Source organism: Gordionus sp. m RMFG-2023, chromosome 3 (genome assembly GCF_954871325.1).
Source record: "Gordionus sp. m RMFG-2023 chromosome 3, tfGorSpeb1-WG-v2, whole genome shotgun sequence".
Classification (NCBI taxonomy): Eukaryota; Metazoa; Nematomorpha; class Gordioida; order Chordodea; family Parachordodidae; genus Gordionus; species Gordionus sp. m RMFG-2023.
Window position 1 is genome coordinate 790,108 of NC_088777.1, and position 14,805 is coordinate 804,912.

The 14,805-nt window shown below is 27.1% G+C and overlaps 1 protein-coding gene across 3 annotated transcripts; it reads right to left on the reverse strand.

Moving 5' to 3' along the window:
- Positions 1–3,954: 3,954 nt before the first annotated feature.
- LOC135927449 (uncharacterized) lies at positions 3,955–10,712 on the reverse strand. 3 transcript variants are annotated; one of them, XR_010572093.1, is made up of 7 exons: positions 10,601–10,712; positions 9,886–9,984; positions 8,628–8,758; positions 6,451–6,619; positions 6,186–6,335; positions 5,886–5,989; positions 3,955–4,470 (listed from the first exon to the last, which is right to left on the reverse strand). XR_010572093.1 is itself a non-coding variant. In XM_065463425.1 (6 exons), exons 2-6 carry the CDS (start codon positions 9,959–9,961, stop codon positions 4,337–4,339), a joined length of 660 nt encoding a protein of 219 aa, XP_065319497.1. In that variant the 5' UTR covers positions 9,962–9,984; positions 10,601–10,712; the 3' UTR covers positions 3,969–4,336. The 3 variants fall into 3 exon arrangements, 2 of the variants coding, with proteins under 2 accessions (XP_065319497.1, XP_065319498.1); XM_065463425.1 differs by lacking the exon at positions 5,886–5,989 and having other exon boundaries at positions 3,969–4,470; XM_065463426.1 differs by lacking the exons at positions 3,955–4,470; positions 5,886–5,989 and adding an exon at positions 5,996–6,024.
- Positions 10,713–14,805: the final 4,093 nt, after the last annotated feature.

Consider the following 14,805-nt stretch of genomic DNA (forward strand, 5'->3'; position numbering starts at 1 on the left):
AAAAAATTTTATATGGAGGCTACGCCCCCATATCCCGTATTTGACGGGCCTACGCCCGTTTTTGCCTGGCCTTCGGTCTGGTTTTATAATATTATATCGTCGGTCTAGACTTGGAGTGTTCCACTCGACATTTTCAAAATTTTTGAGTTAGAAGTGGATACTAACTTAATTACACCCAATATATATAAAAATAAAAACTAGATTAAAAAATATTAAATTTTTGCCAAAGTTATTGTCTAAATTAATCAATAACTTTTTCCTATATTTTATTTTAAACTTTAATAATGATTTTCTCATTTTAAACATTCAAAAATTTGAGTTAGTAGTGGATAATAACTTATTTATTCCCAATATATTTATAAATAAAATCTAGATTAAAAATTATTAATTTTGGCCAGAATTATTGTCAAAATTGATCAATAACATTTTAGTATTTTAAAAATTTGCACAAGTTGAGCACTTCAATTCTAGACGGAGGATATTATAATTTTTTAATAAAAATTTCAAACTCTAATCAATTATTCTGAATTTCATACTTTGTCATTTATTATGCATACAAATAATGAAAGAAACAATACAAGATATTTCTAAAAATAAAATTTTTTTATCACAAAATATTTATCCATTTATTACAATATTAAATATTTTCTATTAAGGATATAAAAAAAATTTACTTCTCAAGAATTACAAGTGATAAAAAAAAGGTTAATTAATTAATTCATACATTGCATCAATTAATAATGGTTTTCAAAAACCATATAAGGCAATATATTTCTTAGCATAAACTAATATAAAGTTGTGTTCATTTTTAGATAATGTTGTATAGAATGGACTAATAAGAAAATATTTGTAGACCTAAACAAATAAATATTTCTTGAAGAAACGAATATAAACGACTAACTCAATTTATAATACTATAAGGTGGTCAGAGCTTTTTCTTACATGTTATTATGGAAACCAGATAAAAAATCAAGAAAATTGTTCTGGAATATTAAATTTCCAAAAGATTATCTTCCATTTTTAATGATATATAAACGACCAGACAGACCATTATTGCTCATCAAAATTATGCAATTAAATGCTCTCAGCAATAGGAGTAATAATCTTAAATTATAATAGTCACACAAATAATAGATGTAGGTTAATTTACAGTCATAGCCATGACACTCACGGTGTAATTCATATCAGAACCTATTATGATAAATTATTAAAACAAAAAATCTTTAAAGGAAATAATTATACAAATATATTGAAGCCTTGAGTTATTTACACGGTAAGGATGCCTTATTAGAAATGAATAATATAGTAACTAGAAAATAAGGACCAGAATAAGATGAAAGCAAATAAGATTTTATATATTATTGTCGCACCATCTCTAGTTAGTATAAATAATATTAGTTTGTAATAATATCAAAATGTTAAGGTATTATTAAAAATTTAACTCAAAAAATGTTTTTCAAAGAAGAAAAAAATAGCTTTCCTAAAAGCACGTAAAAAAGGAGAAAGTAAAAAAGATATCTAATGGAATTACATTCATTGTGAGATAAATAATAAAATGTTTAATTATTTTTTTTTAAGTTAAAGAATTGAATGCAAATTACTTATATTTATTATAAAAAGCATTGATTAGTATGGTTTATTATAATAACTGTAATATATTCTATATCTTTCAAATATGTCTATAAAAGTGACACTAATATTTTGTAGCCAATTTATATAATAGAGGATTAAAGAAATTTCTTATACTTGTTTGAACCTTGGAAATATTTTTAGGAAAAGGCATGGTAATTAAATTTAATAATGGATTAGTGATTTTGAACTCAGCTAATCACAATATTAAATTTGTTAATTTAGTTAATTATTTATTTATTTAGGGTTATAAAATAATTTAAATAATAAAAATCAATTACGCTTTAACTGTTAATGCTAAATTGATATATAGAGATTATGATTGATATTCCATTTAACACAGAATTTGATTGTGCAAGCTTACATAGTAAAAATATAATTTATATGTATTAATCTATTCTAATAATTAAAATAGTACTCATTTAATGTAAATTTAGATAGTCTTATTAATTTTTAAATAATAATATTATCTATATATTACTTAATTGAATTATAATAAAAATCGTTCAGGGAGCAATCAAAAAAAGATTATTTTTAGATCAGGAGGATATTAGGGAGCTAAAAAAAATTTGTTTATTTTTCATTTCGATTTGCATGTGTGTGCGAATGTTTAATTTTTGGCCAGGCAATACCTGTCTATTCATTAAATGTTTTTTATATGTATATTATATAAAATTTCTAGGTATACTAAAAATTAGCTAAGATACATATTATAAATATACACATTTTCACCAATTTGTAGACTTGGTTGAATAGATAAGAAGTTAAATGGTGATGGCCTGTCTTAAAACACCATTTATCCCACATCTCCTTTAATTTTATGACCTTTTTTTTAAAATATAATACAGTTAGTTTATAGATTTTTTTTCCCCAGATTCTTACAATATTTTTTTTGATAAAACAACCATTTAAAAATAAAATTTTAATAATTTTTTTTTCCATAACATTATATACATTTATGAGATTAGTTTTGCTCAACTATCTTTACGAGAATGAAGAATAAATTTACAAATTATTTTATTGGGGTTTCATTAACCATGGGATATACTATATAATCTCTTAAAGAATGATTAAACTCCTGATAAAAAAAAATTAGAAATTTTGAAAAATATATATCAACCGGATATAACTTTCCCATTTATTAGGGACACTACAACAAAAAAAACTAAGTTTCCTATATGATCGGTTATCAAGGTGGCCATGGCTAGCATTTTCTCCCACCATTAATGGTGCATTCTGCAATAATTCCGTTTTATTTGGTCCAAAATTTGCTAGAAGAGTCCAGCAAAAATTACAAAGCTTAGAATTAACAGCATTTACTAAATGAAAAAAAAACGCTACTAAAATAAAATCCTCCGCCCCCCCTCCCTTCATAGGAAAATCCTGGATTCGGCACTGAAATAATTTATCTAAATTTGGGGAATATTTCTGTTATGAATAATTGGGATGATATTAAATTAATTTTTAGGAAATTGATGACTTAGTAAAAATAGAATATTATAGGAAATAATAGTGTGAAAACATGGATACTGATGATGTTGTGTCCTGGTATTGTTAAAAACCCATGATAGATTGATGGAATTACACCTTAAATATCTTATAATTCAAACAAAGGCTTAGATAGCCAAAAAAAATTTCCCCAATAAGGGCGCTTAAGAGTAACATTTAGAAGGCATTTATTCGTATTTTTCGCATTGCTAAATATCAGAGTTGTTAAAAGATAATTTTTAAATGGATCTAGATACAGACACATCGTCTAAAAAAATATCTAGATACTGATATTTTAATCAAAAATCTATCTAGATACATATACAGATACCATATTTTTATATCTAGATACAGGATCTAGATACTTGTATCTAGATCTTTTAACAACTCTGCTAAATATTATTCCAGAAAATTCTCAGAATATATAAAATTTAATTTCACGACATGATTTTGGCTTAATTCTATCTTAAAAAAATTAACTCAACCTTTATTATATTATGGCAAAAATTGCTCGACTTATGAAATGAGGTAGTTCCTTTTTTTAATCAAAGATAACTCGCGGACAGCATCGAATTAGGTAAAAGAACACTTTTAAGTATTCTGTCCTTTATCATGCTACATTAAGACTAAAATTTAATTTCCTGTCACCCGTGCCATAAAAATCTAGGAGAGAATAATTAACAACTTGTTATCTCGAATTATATTAGTATTAATAGATTTTATTATATTATATAATTATTTTTCTTTAAAATATGTATATTTTAGACCTACGTGTTAAGTATTACCGTAAAATTAGGAAATTAGGATTAATATCTTTATAAAAAAAGACACATATAAAATTGACAATGTTTTGAAAATATACATAAATAATAAATACCCCATATTTATATAATGCAGCGAAAAAAAATAAATATATATATAAATAGCATTGTATAATAAATATAATTACATATTTTTAATATATAAAAATTTGGGGTTTTTTATAAAGGGTTTAAATTATAAAAGTTTGTTTAATCAAGATATTTATACAATATTATGCCTAATACATTTGATAAATTGATTACATGGTTTGCCTATATTATGCTTTATGCAACAAAAAAATTATACTTGATAATCATTAATTTTTTATTTATGGCTAAATGAATAATTAATTGAGCAAATATTGAATTGAGATTATGATTTTACGAATAAAATAAAAAGGCCAAAAAAAAAATTTAATTTATTTACCAGGAAATAATATATTAGTTGGAGTGCAGAAACTAGGAAAATAGAGAATACTTGTGAGTGATGATGCCATTGATACAACTTGAAAAAAGTTTGCGTTCTGAGACGCAAAAATGTTTATGTCGATTACTTGAATAAAATAATATAGTAATTAAGAAATATATAATATTATCGAGAAAAGTATTTATTTATTAGGGAAAATTTTTTTTTTATTGTATTGATATCACACTCAAATTAAAATTAGGGTCGATACCAGGGGGCTAGTTAGCACGAAATTTTTGTCTAAATCATTATAGGTTCAGGTTTGAATTTACAAAATAGCCATAAGAAAGCCCAAAATATCTAATCTAACCTTGTATACATTGAACAAATTTTTTTAAACTTTAAGGTTCTAATCTAAAATACATTGTTATATTTAATAAAAAATTTATTTTTTTTCATCATTAAGAATATCAATTTTTTTATTATTAAAATTAAATTTTAATAAAAAGGAAATAAATTTTAAATATTATCATTTTTTTTACAATTTATATTATAAGTAAGTATATCTATTGTGCTGGAAGTAGAAAGGTGATTAGAACGAATGGGTTAAATTTAAGTGAACTATTGGGGAATAAAAAATTATTTAAAAAATATAGCGTTTTACGGGTCAGATAAGAGTTATTTAATGGGTGGGTGGATTGTATTAACAAACATCAACACCTGGCATAGAATCTTGCTCTATGTCGACATTTAAACGCTATTATTAAATTAATTATAAATGTAAACTAGGGGAGAGCGGGGCTAAGTCAGCCCAAGGGGCTTATCGGTTCAGCGGATTTTATTTAAAAAGCCAGACATGTTTAGAAATTCATATTTAATATGTGTTTTTGAGGCTAAAAATAAGTAAATACCCCCCTAAGTTATTTTAATTTTTTATATGAAAAATTGTGTTATTTTTGGCAAAAAAAAAAAATCAAAAATGTTTATTTTTTATATTAAAAATTATAGACATTTTTTGATAAATCAAAAATAATGTCAAATTATGTCATTTAATGGTATATTTATATCAATAAAACATTTGTCCACGAAAGTAATGGTCTTATGTGAGACTTGATAATTATAATTGAGTCTATAAGCCCCGGGTTTAGGGCTTGTTGGCGCAAATAACTACTTTTTACTCTTTTACTAGGAATCAATCTTGATTTATTTTTATACTTTTTTAAAAAAAAATATTAACTGTTACATGTATGTAAATCTTTCAATTTAAAGTCTTTTTATTTATTATTGTCTTAAGTTAAATGATTTATTGTTTAAGGCAATAATTATGTTATATTTGGATTTGTTTATTATATTATAAATAATATTTTTAATTTCATTTTATAATAATAATAGTATTTATTTTATGAATCATGGTTTAAAGACTTTCCGTTAATTGGATACGTTATAATGAAATTCATATATATTTATCATCAATCAATGCTACCTACTTCTAAGTCCTTATATTATCAAGCACTACTACCGACTAGTGTTAAACTTAAAAACCCGCTAACTCATTATTTTACCTAGAATAGTATAACGCCAACCTGAAGATTTTGCTTGTAGAAGGAACAAAGGTTTTTAGACATCTATTAGCGAAATCTCGGAGCTTAGGGCATAATTTTTCTGGCTAAAATATTGAGTTAGCCGTTTAACATAGAGAAACTTTTAATTTATTTGTAAATAATTATATGTAAAATTTTTGTACACATTAATTTTTGATTCCCATAATTACTAACCGACTACTAGCTATTTTTTTTTTTTTTTTTTACTAAAGATAATGTTTTAAACAAATATAGAAATTAAATACTGCAACACAAACTTACGATTCGATTTCATGAGAGCAGCTATCGGACCAGGATCTACGCTGGACTTTTGAGAAATAAAAATCAGAACCTTCTTCTTAGTATTCGTGCCCCCCTTTTTTAACATTTGATTCGCGAGTGCTAAAGCGCCCGCTACGTTGACACTGTGCACTGCGGAAAAAAACAAAAACGTTAAATTTTTCATTTTAAGATGTATATATATATTTACTCTTACTAAAAAAAAAATTTGTTTTATAACTATCATTTAAAATATTTAAGTTTTAACCTCTAGGGTTATAAATGGCTGTAGGTGAAAGAACCGAAATTATCTGAGCGTAGGTGATGGCCTGTCTCATTTTTAACGTGATCACGTAGGATTTACCGTAAGTCACGATCCCAATAGTGGAGCCATTTTTACCCAAAGGGTTATTAAAATCCCTGAAAAAGGTGGCGCTCTGTTTATTTTGTCGTTGTTGCAAACAAACAAACAAAACAAAAATATATTATCATATATTTTGATCTAAAATTCTTAACGGTGTATATCGGAGACCTGCAGAGATTGCTCGGCCATTGTCCGGATTTTTTTTTAAAAAAATTTACAAGCCCGACCCGGCCCGGCCCGGGTATATTTAAAAAATTGAAATGCGACCCGGACCGGGTTTAGTGCCCGGGCCTGCAGGTATCCGGCATATATATATCAATCTCTTTCTCATTCATTTAATTTGATAAAGTATACAATCTAAGGTTTTAATTAAGATGAATTTGTTGTAAAGGTCTTAATTAACTTAATTTATTTCAAAGATTTTATAGAAATAAAAAATAACTTGGCTTTCTTAACGTTAGTTAAAAGCCTGTTGCAAATAGTGTTGTTTAAATTTTATATATATATATATATATAATAAAACTTGTGAAATATTCATCTCAATTTTGATAGCTGACACTCAAACTTATAATTTTTTAAGTCGAAGGTTAAGTGATTTTGACAACACTAGTGACCGAACCTCCTATTTTTTTTCACTCTTCTTTTAAGCCCCAAATACGATGTCTCGTTTTCATTCGATTTTATTTTTCTTTCTCCCAATTTATTTGTTAAATTTTTTTTAAAAAATAAAATATAAAAAAATTTAAAATTAATTTAACCCCGAAACTTACACCACCATTTTTTATTTTATTTTAATTCAATCATACATTTTTAAAAACCTTTCCTTTCCTTTCCTTTCCTTTCCTTTCCTTTCCTTTCCTTTCCTTTCCTTTCCTTTCCTTTCCTTTCCTTTCCTTTCCTTTCCTTTCCTTCCTTTCCTTTCCTTTCCTTTCCTTTCCTTTCCTTTCCTTTCCTTTCCTTTCCTTTCTTTCCTTTCCTTTCCTTTCAGAAAGAAAGAAAGAAAGAAAGAAAGAAAGAAAGAAAGAAAGAAAGAAAGAAAGAAAGAAAGAAAGAAAGAAAGAAAGAAAGAAAGAAAGAAAGAAAGAAAGAAAGAAAGAAATTTTTCGATTTCCCCTATAACTTTCCAATCGAGGCTATTAACTTCCATATAAAGATGATCTTAATAATGCAGAAATATTACAACTTCAAAAGCGCAAGTTCTTTACAACATTTTATGGGTCCTGTCGTAACACAGAACTCTTATCTTTATTTTTTAAACCGGAAGGCTAATAAATTTTCTGAATGCAAATCATTTCAAATTTTTAGAAAACGTAACCATACGCTAATTCGTGTTGTTAAACAGCGAACTCAGCATTATAGCCAGAAAATTTTTTTTACCAGCATCGATAATTTCGGCAATAGATGTTCAATCCTATGTGCCATCTAGAACCAAAATATATAGGCTTGCATCATATTTTTCTGGATAAGAAATCGAGTTGGCCCCTTTTTAAGAAATCAGCTTTAAATTGTTAAACAAACACTAGCTCTGTAGAAGAAAATCTTAGTATTATAATAACATTCGATAATAAATTTAAGTTCGATAGTTGGATATATACATATAATATATGATAAGGCAATTTTAATATAAAATATATTGAATTTAAAGATAAACCACATCAGAAATTCTTTGCTCCTAAACATTTGATACATCAAATAAAATAGAGGGTATTTAGAAAGTTACCAACAATTTTTCGAAAAAAAAAACGTTTACTCATATACTACATTCGAATACCGATTTCAATGCCTATAACTTAGTCGAATAAAATATTCGGCTTTAGAAGCGTCAATCAAATGATTAAACACACTTCAAAATCTAATGCCTGTCAAAAATATTTATGGAATATGTAACATAAAATTAAAATTTATCTTTTCAAAAATATATAATAATAAATTGATTTTTTTTTTTGGATTTTATGCCTACTTGTTTAAATGAATCTGGCAACTGTTAGAGTTCTTGTAATTAAATACGCCAATTACTTCTCACCTATTCTCGGGCGACGATATATAAATTTAATTTTTCAAAAAATTTTTTAATTATTTACCAATATCATGGACAGAGCGCAATCGTATTCGAGTGAAGAAGTGTAAGTATCTTCTATTAGAAGCACCAAGTCGGTTGAATTCGGTAGAGGTCCAAACATACCAAAAAAGACGCCGAAGTCAAATGCGGGAACTATACGTTTATAAAATAAAGTAATATGGTGGGAAAGATTTTTCGATCAGTTAAAACCAATGTTTTTTTGGGGGGATATTTTTACAATTTTGTCTATAGTTATTTGTTAACGGTTCGGTTTGAGCCGATTTTTCAAAACCGGCCAACTCAATATTTTTATCCTGGAAATAATATTACGCAAAATGTCTAGACATCAATTAAGAGAAATACTCAAGGTTTAGACAATATTCTTCTAATTAAAATATCGAATTAGCCGTTTTTAAAAATCGGTTTGAAACGGGCCGTTTAAGCAACACTATTCGTTATTCGTAATCATTAATATTATGAAACCTTTTCCAATTTTCTATTTTATTTATGGATGTTAAGGCTTTTCAATGTGTATTTTTTTTTCTCCAGAAAATGTGTTATTTTTGTTTGTTTTCAAACTTTAATACATTCGAGACACGTTTTATCTGAAATGTATGTATTCCATCATGTTTTGGAATATCTAACCCTATACTATAAAATGTCAAACAAAGTCGCTATGTAAATGACTAAAAGATTTGACGGGGAAAAATTATCTACGCAATTTATTATTTATATTGAAAATATAAATAATAAATTAAACATTATATTTTTTAAATTTCGCACTTTGAAGACGGTTAAATAATTTTAACTGAAGGGATGGTTTAAGATTATTTTGTAGACGAAGGAAAAGAGTGTCCGAATTATATTTATTAATTTAAATACAAAGAAGAAGAAAGAATGAATTTGTCAAAGTTCCAGGACAATACCAAAAATGGCTAAAAACCCAGCAATATAGGAAGCATAAGTAGTAAATTTTCCAATCGTTAACGACATGTATAGCATAACAGAAGCTAGAGTGAAATGGTTTAGGAGATTTCAATTTTTCACGATAACTAATAAACTATATTGAGGTTCACTGTTGATAATCTTATTGTTAGAATTTATAAATTTTTGATGAATTTATTATTACGATAATTGAAGAAGGTTAAAAAGAAGTAAATTTCTTTAAAAAAATTTTCTATATCTTTGTAAATGTTTAATTATGGGATTAAATCGTATTTTATACCTTATAAGGTGGGCTTATTAATAATATGTGAATTCAAAATTTTAATTTAGCTTACAGCCTGCTTGAATCGATGGCAAACATCCTATCATAGCTGAGATAAGTACCAGAACACGTATGGAAATCATTCTCATAGTTTTAATGTTTAGGCTTTATTCTGAAATAAAAATAATAATATTGAAGCTTTAAATGATTTTGAAGGAATTAGAAAAAGGATATAAATTCTATTTAACGAATTCTCATATTTTTGATAACTTATGCCTTTATTTTATAAAAAAAAAAAAATTGGGGTTTATATTAAAGATCTGCAAACCGGCCCGTACTCAGCCCGGGCCTATATTTAAAAAATTTCGGGTTCGGTTAGAACCGGCCAAATACTTTTAAAAAATTTCGAACCGGGCCGGGTTTGAAAAATTAGGCCCGATGCAGATCACTAAATGCCATACTCTGAATTATAGGCGTAGCAAGGATTTTGCTAAGTGGAAGGGGGGGGGGGGTGCTGGAAGCATTATTAGATTGGTCATTTCTCACATATGATTTTATTGGAAACTATTTAAGTTCACATATTGCACGCCTTTGGTTATATTTGTTTATAAAATAAAAAAAAATATCTTGTTTCCATAAATGTTAAATCCCTTACTTCTAATTAAATGTTAAATGTAAAAAAAAAAATATAATTCCATGATTAAAAATATATATTATTTATTAGAATAGAACAATGTAAAAAAAAATCTTAAATATCTTAAATTGCAATGATAAAATATTAGGATTACCTTTCCTTAAAACGTTCAAATTTAAGCTAGAAAATAAATTTTTTAATTATTATTTAAAAAAATTTATGCTTATTTTTTGAAAATAAAGTGATAAAATTATTTATCACCTTAAAAATAAAAATTATACAAAATTTGGAATAAAAAACATAGTTTTTGTTCCAAAAAAACAGATAGCTATAGTAATATACGTATCACGTTTTTTTTTAACCTGTTACGAGAAATTTTATTATTTTCTAAATAATTTTATTAATTTATTCATAAATTCTTTTAAAATTTCGTTGAATTAACGGGAAGTTTTATTTAGCTACTATAACATCAATTTATCAATTTTTCTAAATAAAATTTAATGATCCAAAATTTTCATTTTTTTTTATCATAATTAATAAATATTAAATAATCTACAAATTAGAAATACGAATACAGATAATTAATCATTGGTTGTAAGGAAATCTAAATTATCGTGGTAAGCGGTTCGGTTGAGGTTTGGTTAAGGGTTTAGCGGCGATTTTTTATAGGTTACGATTCGGGTAAATTAGATACTATAAGACCGTGTTGTGGTTCAGCACATTTTCGATGCTTATTTCTGCTTAGTTCTATATGCTAAAATAGCTTTTGTGTTTTGGGTATAGCAATTGTTATTTCTTCTGTATTTTCTTTCTCCAATATAAAATGTTTGCACTATCCAAAAAAAAAATCTCCTTAGCCCACCATTCTTTTAACTTTATCATATATGCATCCATCAAGAAATTCATTATTCTATATCATTTCTATTAACCCTGAGTTCACTTATATTATTATCTTGAAATAGTGCCAGAGCATGGCAAATAATTTAATTATGCAACTTGATTCCTTATGAATTCGGTTATACTATATGCCGTATCTTGACGTGTGACCTTTCTTCCTATCTTTTAATTGAGCGACGAAATAACTTTATAATCGCGTGATTGACTCGAGCCTACTAGCGGCCCGATAGCTATTCACTATAGCATCTTCCGACCCCTCTGTCTGTTATGGCCAGCGGCCCGAATTTAAGAAGGAAAAAATGAAGGTTTAATAAGGAAGAAAAATCTAAAAACTTAAAATATAATCATTTCTTTTATTCCCTATATACGATTATTTCTAAAATTCATCAATCAGCAAATTCTTCTTTCCACCGCCAGTCGAAATGACAGGTCAGCCCTACAAGTCTTTAATATACAGCATGGAATCATAGTTTGAAAACGGCTTACTCGATATTTTACCCAGAATAATATGGCGCAAGTCCTGAATATTTTGTTTGTAGAAGGAACGAAGGTTCTGAAGCTTAGGCAATATTTCTGGCTAAAAATATTGAGATCAGTTTAACAACACTCATAACAATAAGAATAGTGCATCATTTTTAAGAAGAAAAATGAGGTGCACCTATCACTTTTATAACGAATTTCAACCAGACAAGGTCTCCCACATGTCAAACTAAATAGCATTAAAAATTTCCAATTTTCTGCCGACCTTAGGGCTCATCATATACGTTCTAGATATATTTTTTTAAAAAAAACTAAATTATAGTTCTGGTGGGGGGGGCAATTATTATTCGAGATAATTGGGGAGTTTAAAATACAAAACTTCTGCGCCGACTCTTTGTCTCCAACCCATAAATAACCGAGGTATAAATAAGGAGGAAGGTACATATGGTGGTAATATCATTCATCACGAGTAGTAATTTGAGGAACACAATGCTATGCTGACTCCTTTTTAAAATGATTAGTTATTAATTATTTAAAAAATGCCAAAATCAAATCTGTATATTAAATTTTATATTTTATAAACTTAATAAGCACGTGAGGGTTAAAAAAAAAAACTAAGTGGAAATTTTAAAATTAATTTTTCCAGTTTTTAAAGTAATTATTTCCTGCATCGTTTACTATTATGTAAGCTCCTTTAAGTGATTATCTCCAATTGCGTAATTTCCTCATAAAAATATGTTTGTTGAATTCATTTTTAAATAGACGTAATAATAGATGACGTTATTTTATATATAAACATTACTTATACAATAAAAGGATATTTTTTTTTTTTTACAATGGTTCTATTTTTAAATTAAAACAAAATTGGCAAATCTACTTTAAAACAAAGTTTTTAACTGCTTAGTATTTTTATTTTTTTTTTACTAATTAAATCAATTTTTTGAAATATCAAATCTTTTTTTGGCTCGGAAATTACAAATACTTTGAAATCAAGAAAATGAATAATTTTATTTATGATTTTCTAAGAATTCGGTATCATTTTATCACCCGTGGGAGGAGAACATGCAGGGGGTCGAGCCCCCTAAAAAATACGAAGTGACCCCTGAAAATTTTGAATCTTTTTTATATACCCACTTTCTTTCTTTCTTTCTTTCTTTCTTTCTTTCTTTCTTTCTTTCTTTCTTTCTTTCTTTCTTTCTTTCTTTCTTTCTTTCTTTCTTTCTTTCTTTCTTTCTTTCTTTCTTTCTTTCTTTCTTTCTTTCTTTCTTACTATAAAGAGCTAGTAATTCCCTTAGATGTAAGTATGAGGGGGAGAACTTGTAGCATGCAGTACATACACCGCTAGAAATTTTTTAAAAAAAGGTTAGGCGTTCCAACAAAATAAAAAAAATTAATCTTTATAATGGTATCTTTGCATATTATTAATATTTTAATAATCATGAAATAAAACATAAAATATTTTATGAACAAAATAGTAGTATATTAATGTAATTGTATACATTTCTTAATTCAAAATCTAAACCTTTCTCTATTATTTTGATTGTTTCTTAAAAGAACAATATCCGATAGGAATAGAGAATGCCGTTGTATCCGTTTTGGCTAGCCGTTTACTATCTGTGGCTTTCGACTTCCCCGCAAGGACTGCGTATTTCAAGTGAAATGTTGCATTTTAACAATTGTCAAGAGTGAACACATCAACTACGATGTTTTGCGAAAAATATTTAGGAAGCAAGAAACGCACACAAAGCTGCTGAAGAGGCAATGAAACCAAACAGGGAAAAAAAAATCTGCCCAAGAATTGCATTGGAATTAGCTAATCACATTGACAAACAGGACCAAGATGATATCTAATATTTGTAGATTTGGATTTGTTAATTGATTATTTTTTTTTACACGGACTTGAAGGCCGGAGACACCCCGTGAGCTATTTTGGTTAACCTAACTTCCCATAGCTAGCTTTTAATTGTTATTTAAAGTATCGTTGTCACACAGTTAAACAAAAGGTAAAAGTATATAATAAATCGATAATAAATAGTATAATGTAAATCGCGTGGCAAGATATAAAATGGTAATATGAATGACGAGGGCCCGAAAAAATTTGAGGGGACCAAGATGATAACATTCGCAATCATTTATTTAAAGAATTTTAGGGTAAAATTGACTCGAATGAACGTCGTTATAATATATCAATAATGAAAGATTATACTTTTAAATTTCTACATTTTTTGTTAATACTGTGCATGATATATATATACATGTCGTATGGGGATTCAGAATCTCTTGATTTTAAAGCTACCGAGGGCGATTTAAAAAATTTTAAAATCCCATTTAACCGGAAATGGATTCGAGCATGTGTAGAGTATTTACCCTATGAATTTCAGCCAATTTTGCCATGAACTTTAGAACTACTTCCAATTTATATTAATTTTTATATGGATTTTTTTTATATAAATTAAAAAAAAAATACTAAAATGTCTATGGCTGAAATTGGCTGAAATTTATAGGGTAAATACTCTACACATGCTCGAATCCATTTCCGGTTATATCGGATTTTAAAATTTTTTAAATCACTCTTGGTAAAGGATTTAAAATCAGGAGATTCCGAATCCCCACAAATTCCGAATTTCTATACGACACACACACACACATATATATATATATACATATGCGGGACTTTCTTACTTGGGGTTCATTCTTGACGTCTGATCCCAAAATTAATTTTTAGGGTCCGATTAAAACAACTAAATTATAATGCAAATTACATATTTAATAAATTAATGCGTAGATATAAAAGGCCAACTGTATTAAATAGACAATGGTAAGTACAATATTGATAACAATATAAATTAGCCGACAGGCCTATTGAGGTGCGGGTGGTGTGTAGAGTGAGTGGGGGACATTTCGTATGTGGGGACGGGCCTGTAGGGTTAAGTAGTATGCTAAAGGTTTAATCTTTATTTGTGTTCAAGATTTCCAATGACT

Bases quoted from the DNA above. Each gene is read 5' to 3' on its own strand.
- LOC135927449 (XM_065463425.1), bottom strand. From the start codon at position 9,961: ATGAGAATGATTTCCATACGTGTTCTGGTACTTATCTCAGCTATGATA. The intron at 6,336-6,450 runs GTTAAAACTTAA...TTTTTTCCGCAG, and splicing joins AGCCATTTATAACCCTAGAG to TGCACAGTGTCAACGTAGCG. The intron at 4,471-6,185 runs GTAAGTTTGTGT...ATTTTATTCAAG, and splicing joins TGCTCTCATGAAATCGAATC to TAATCGACATAAACATTTTT.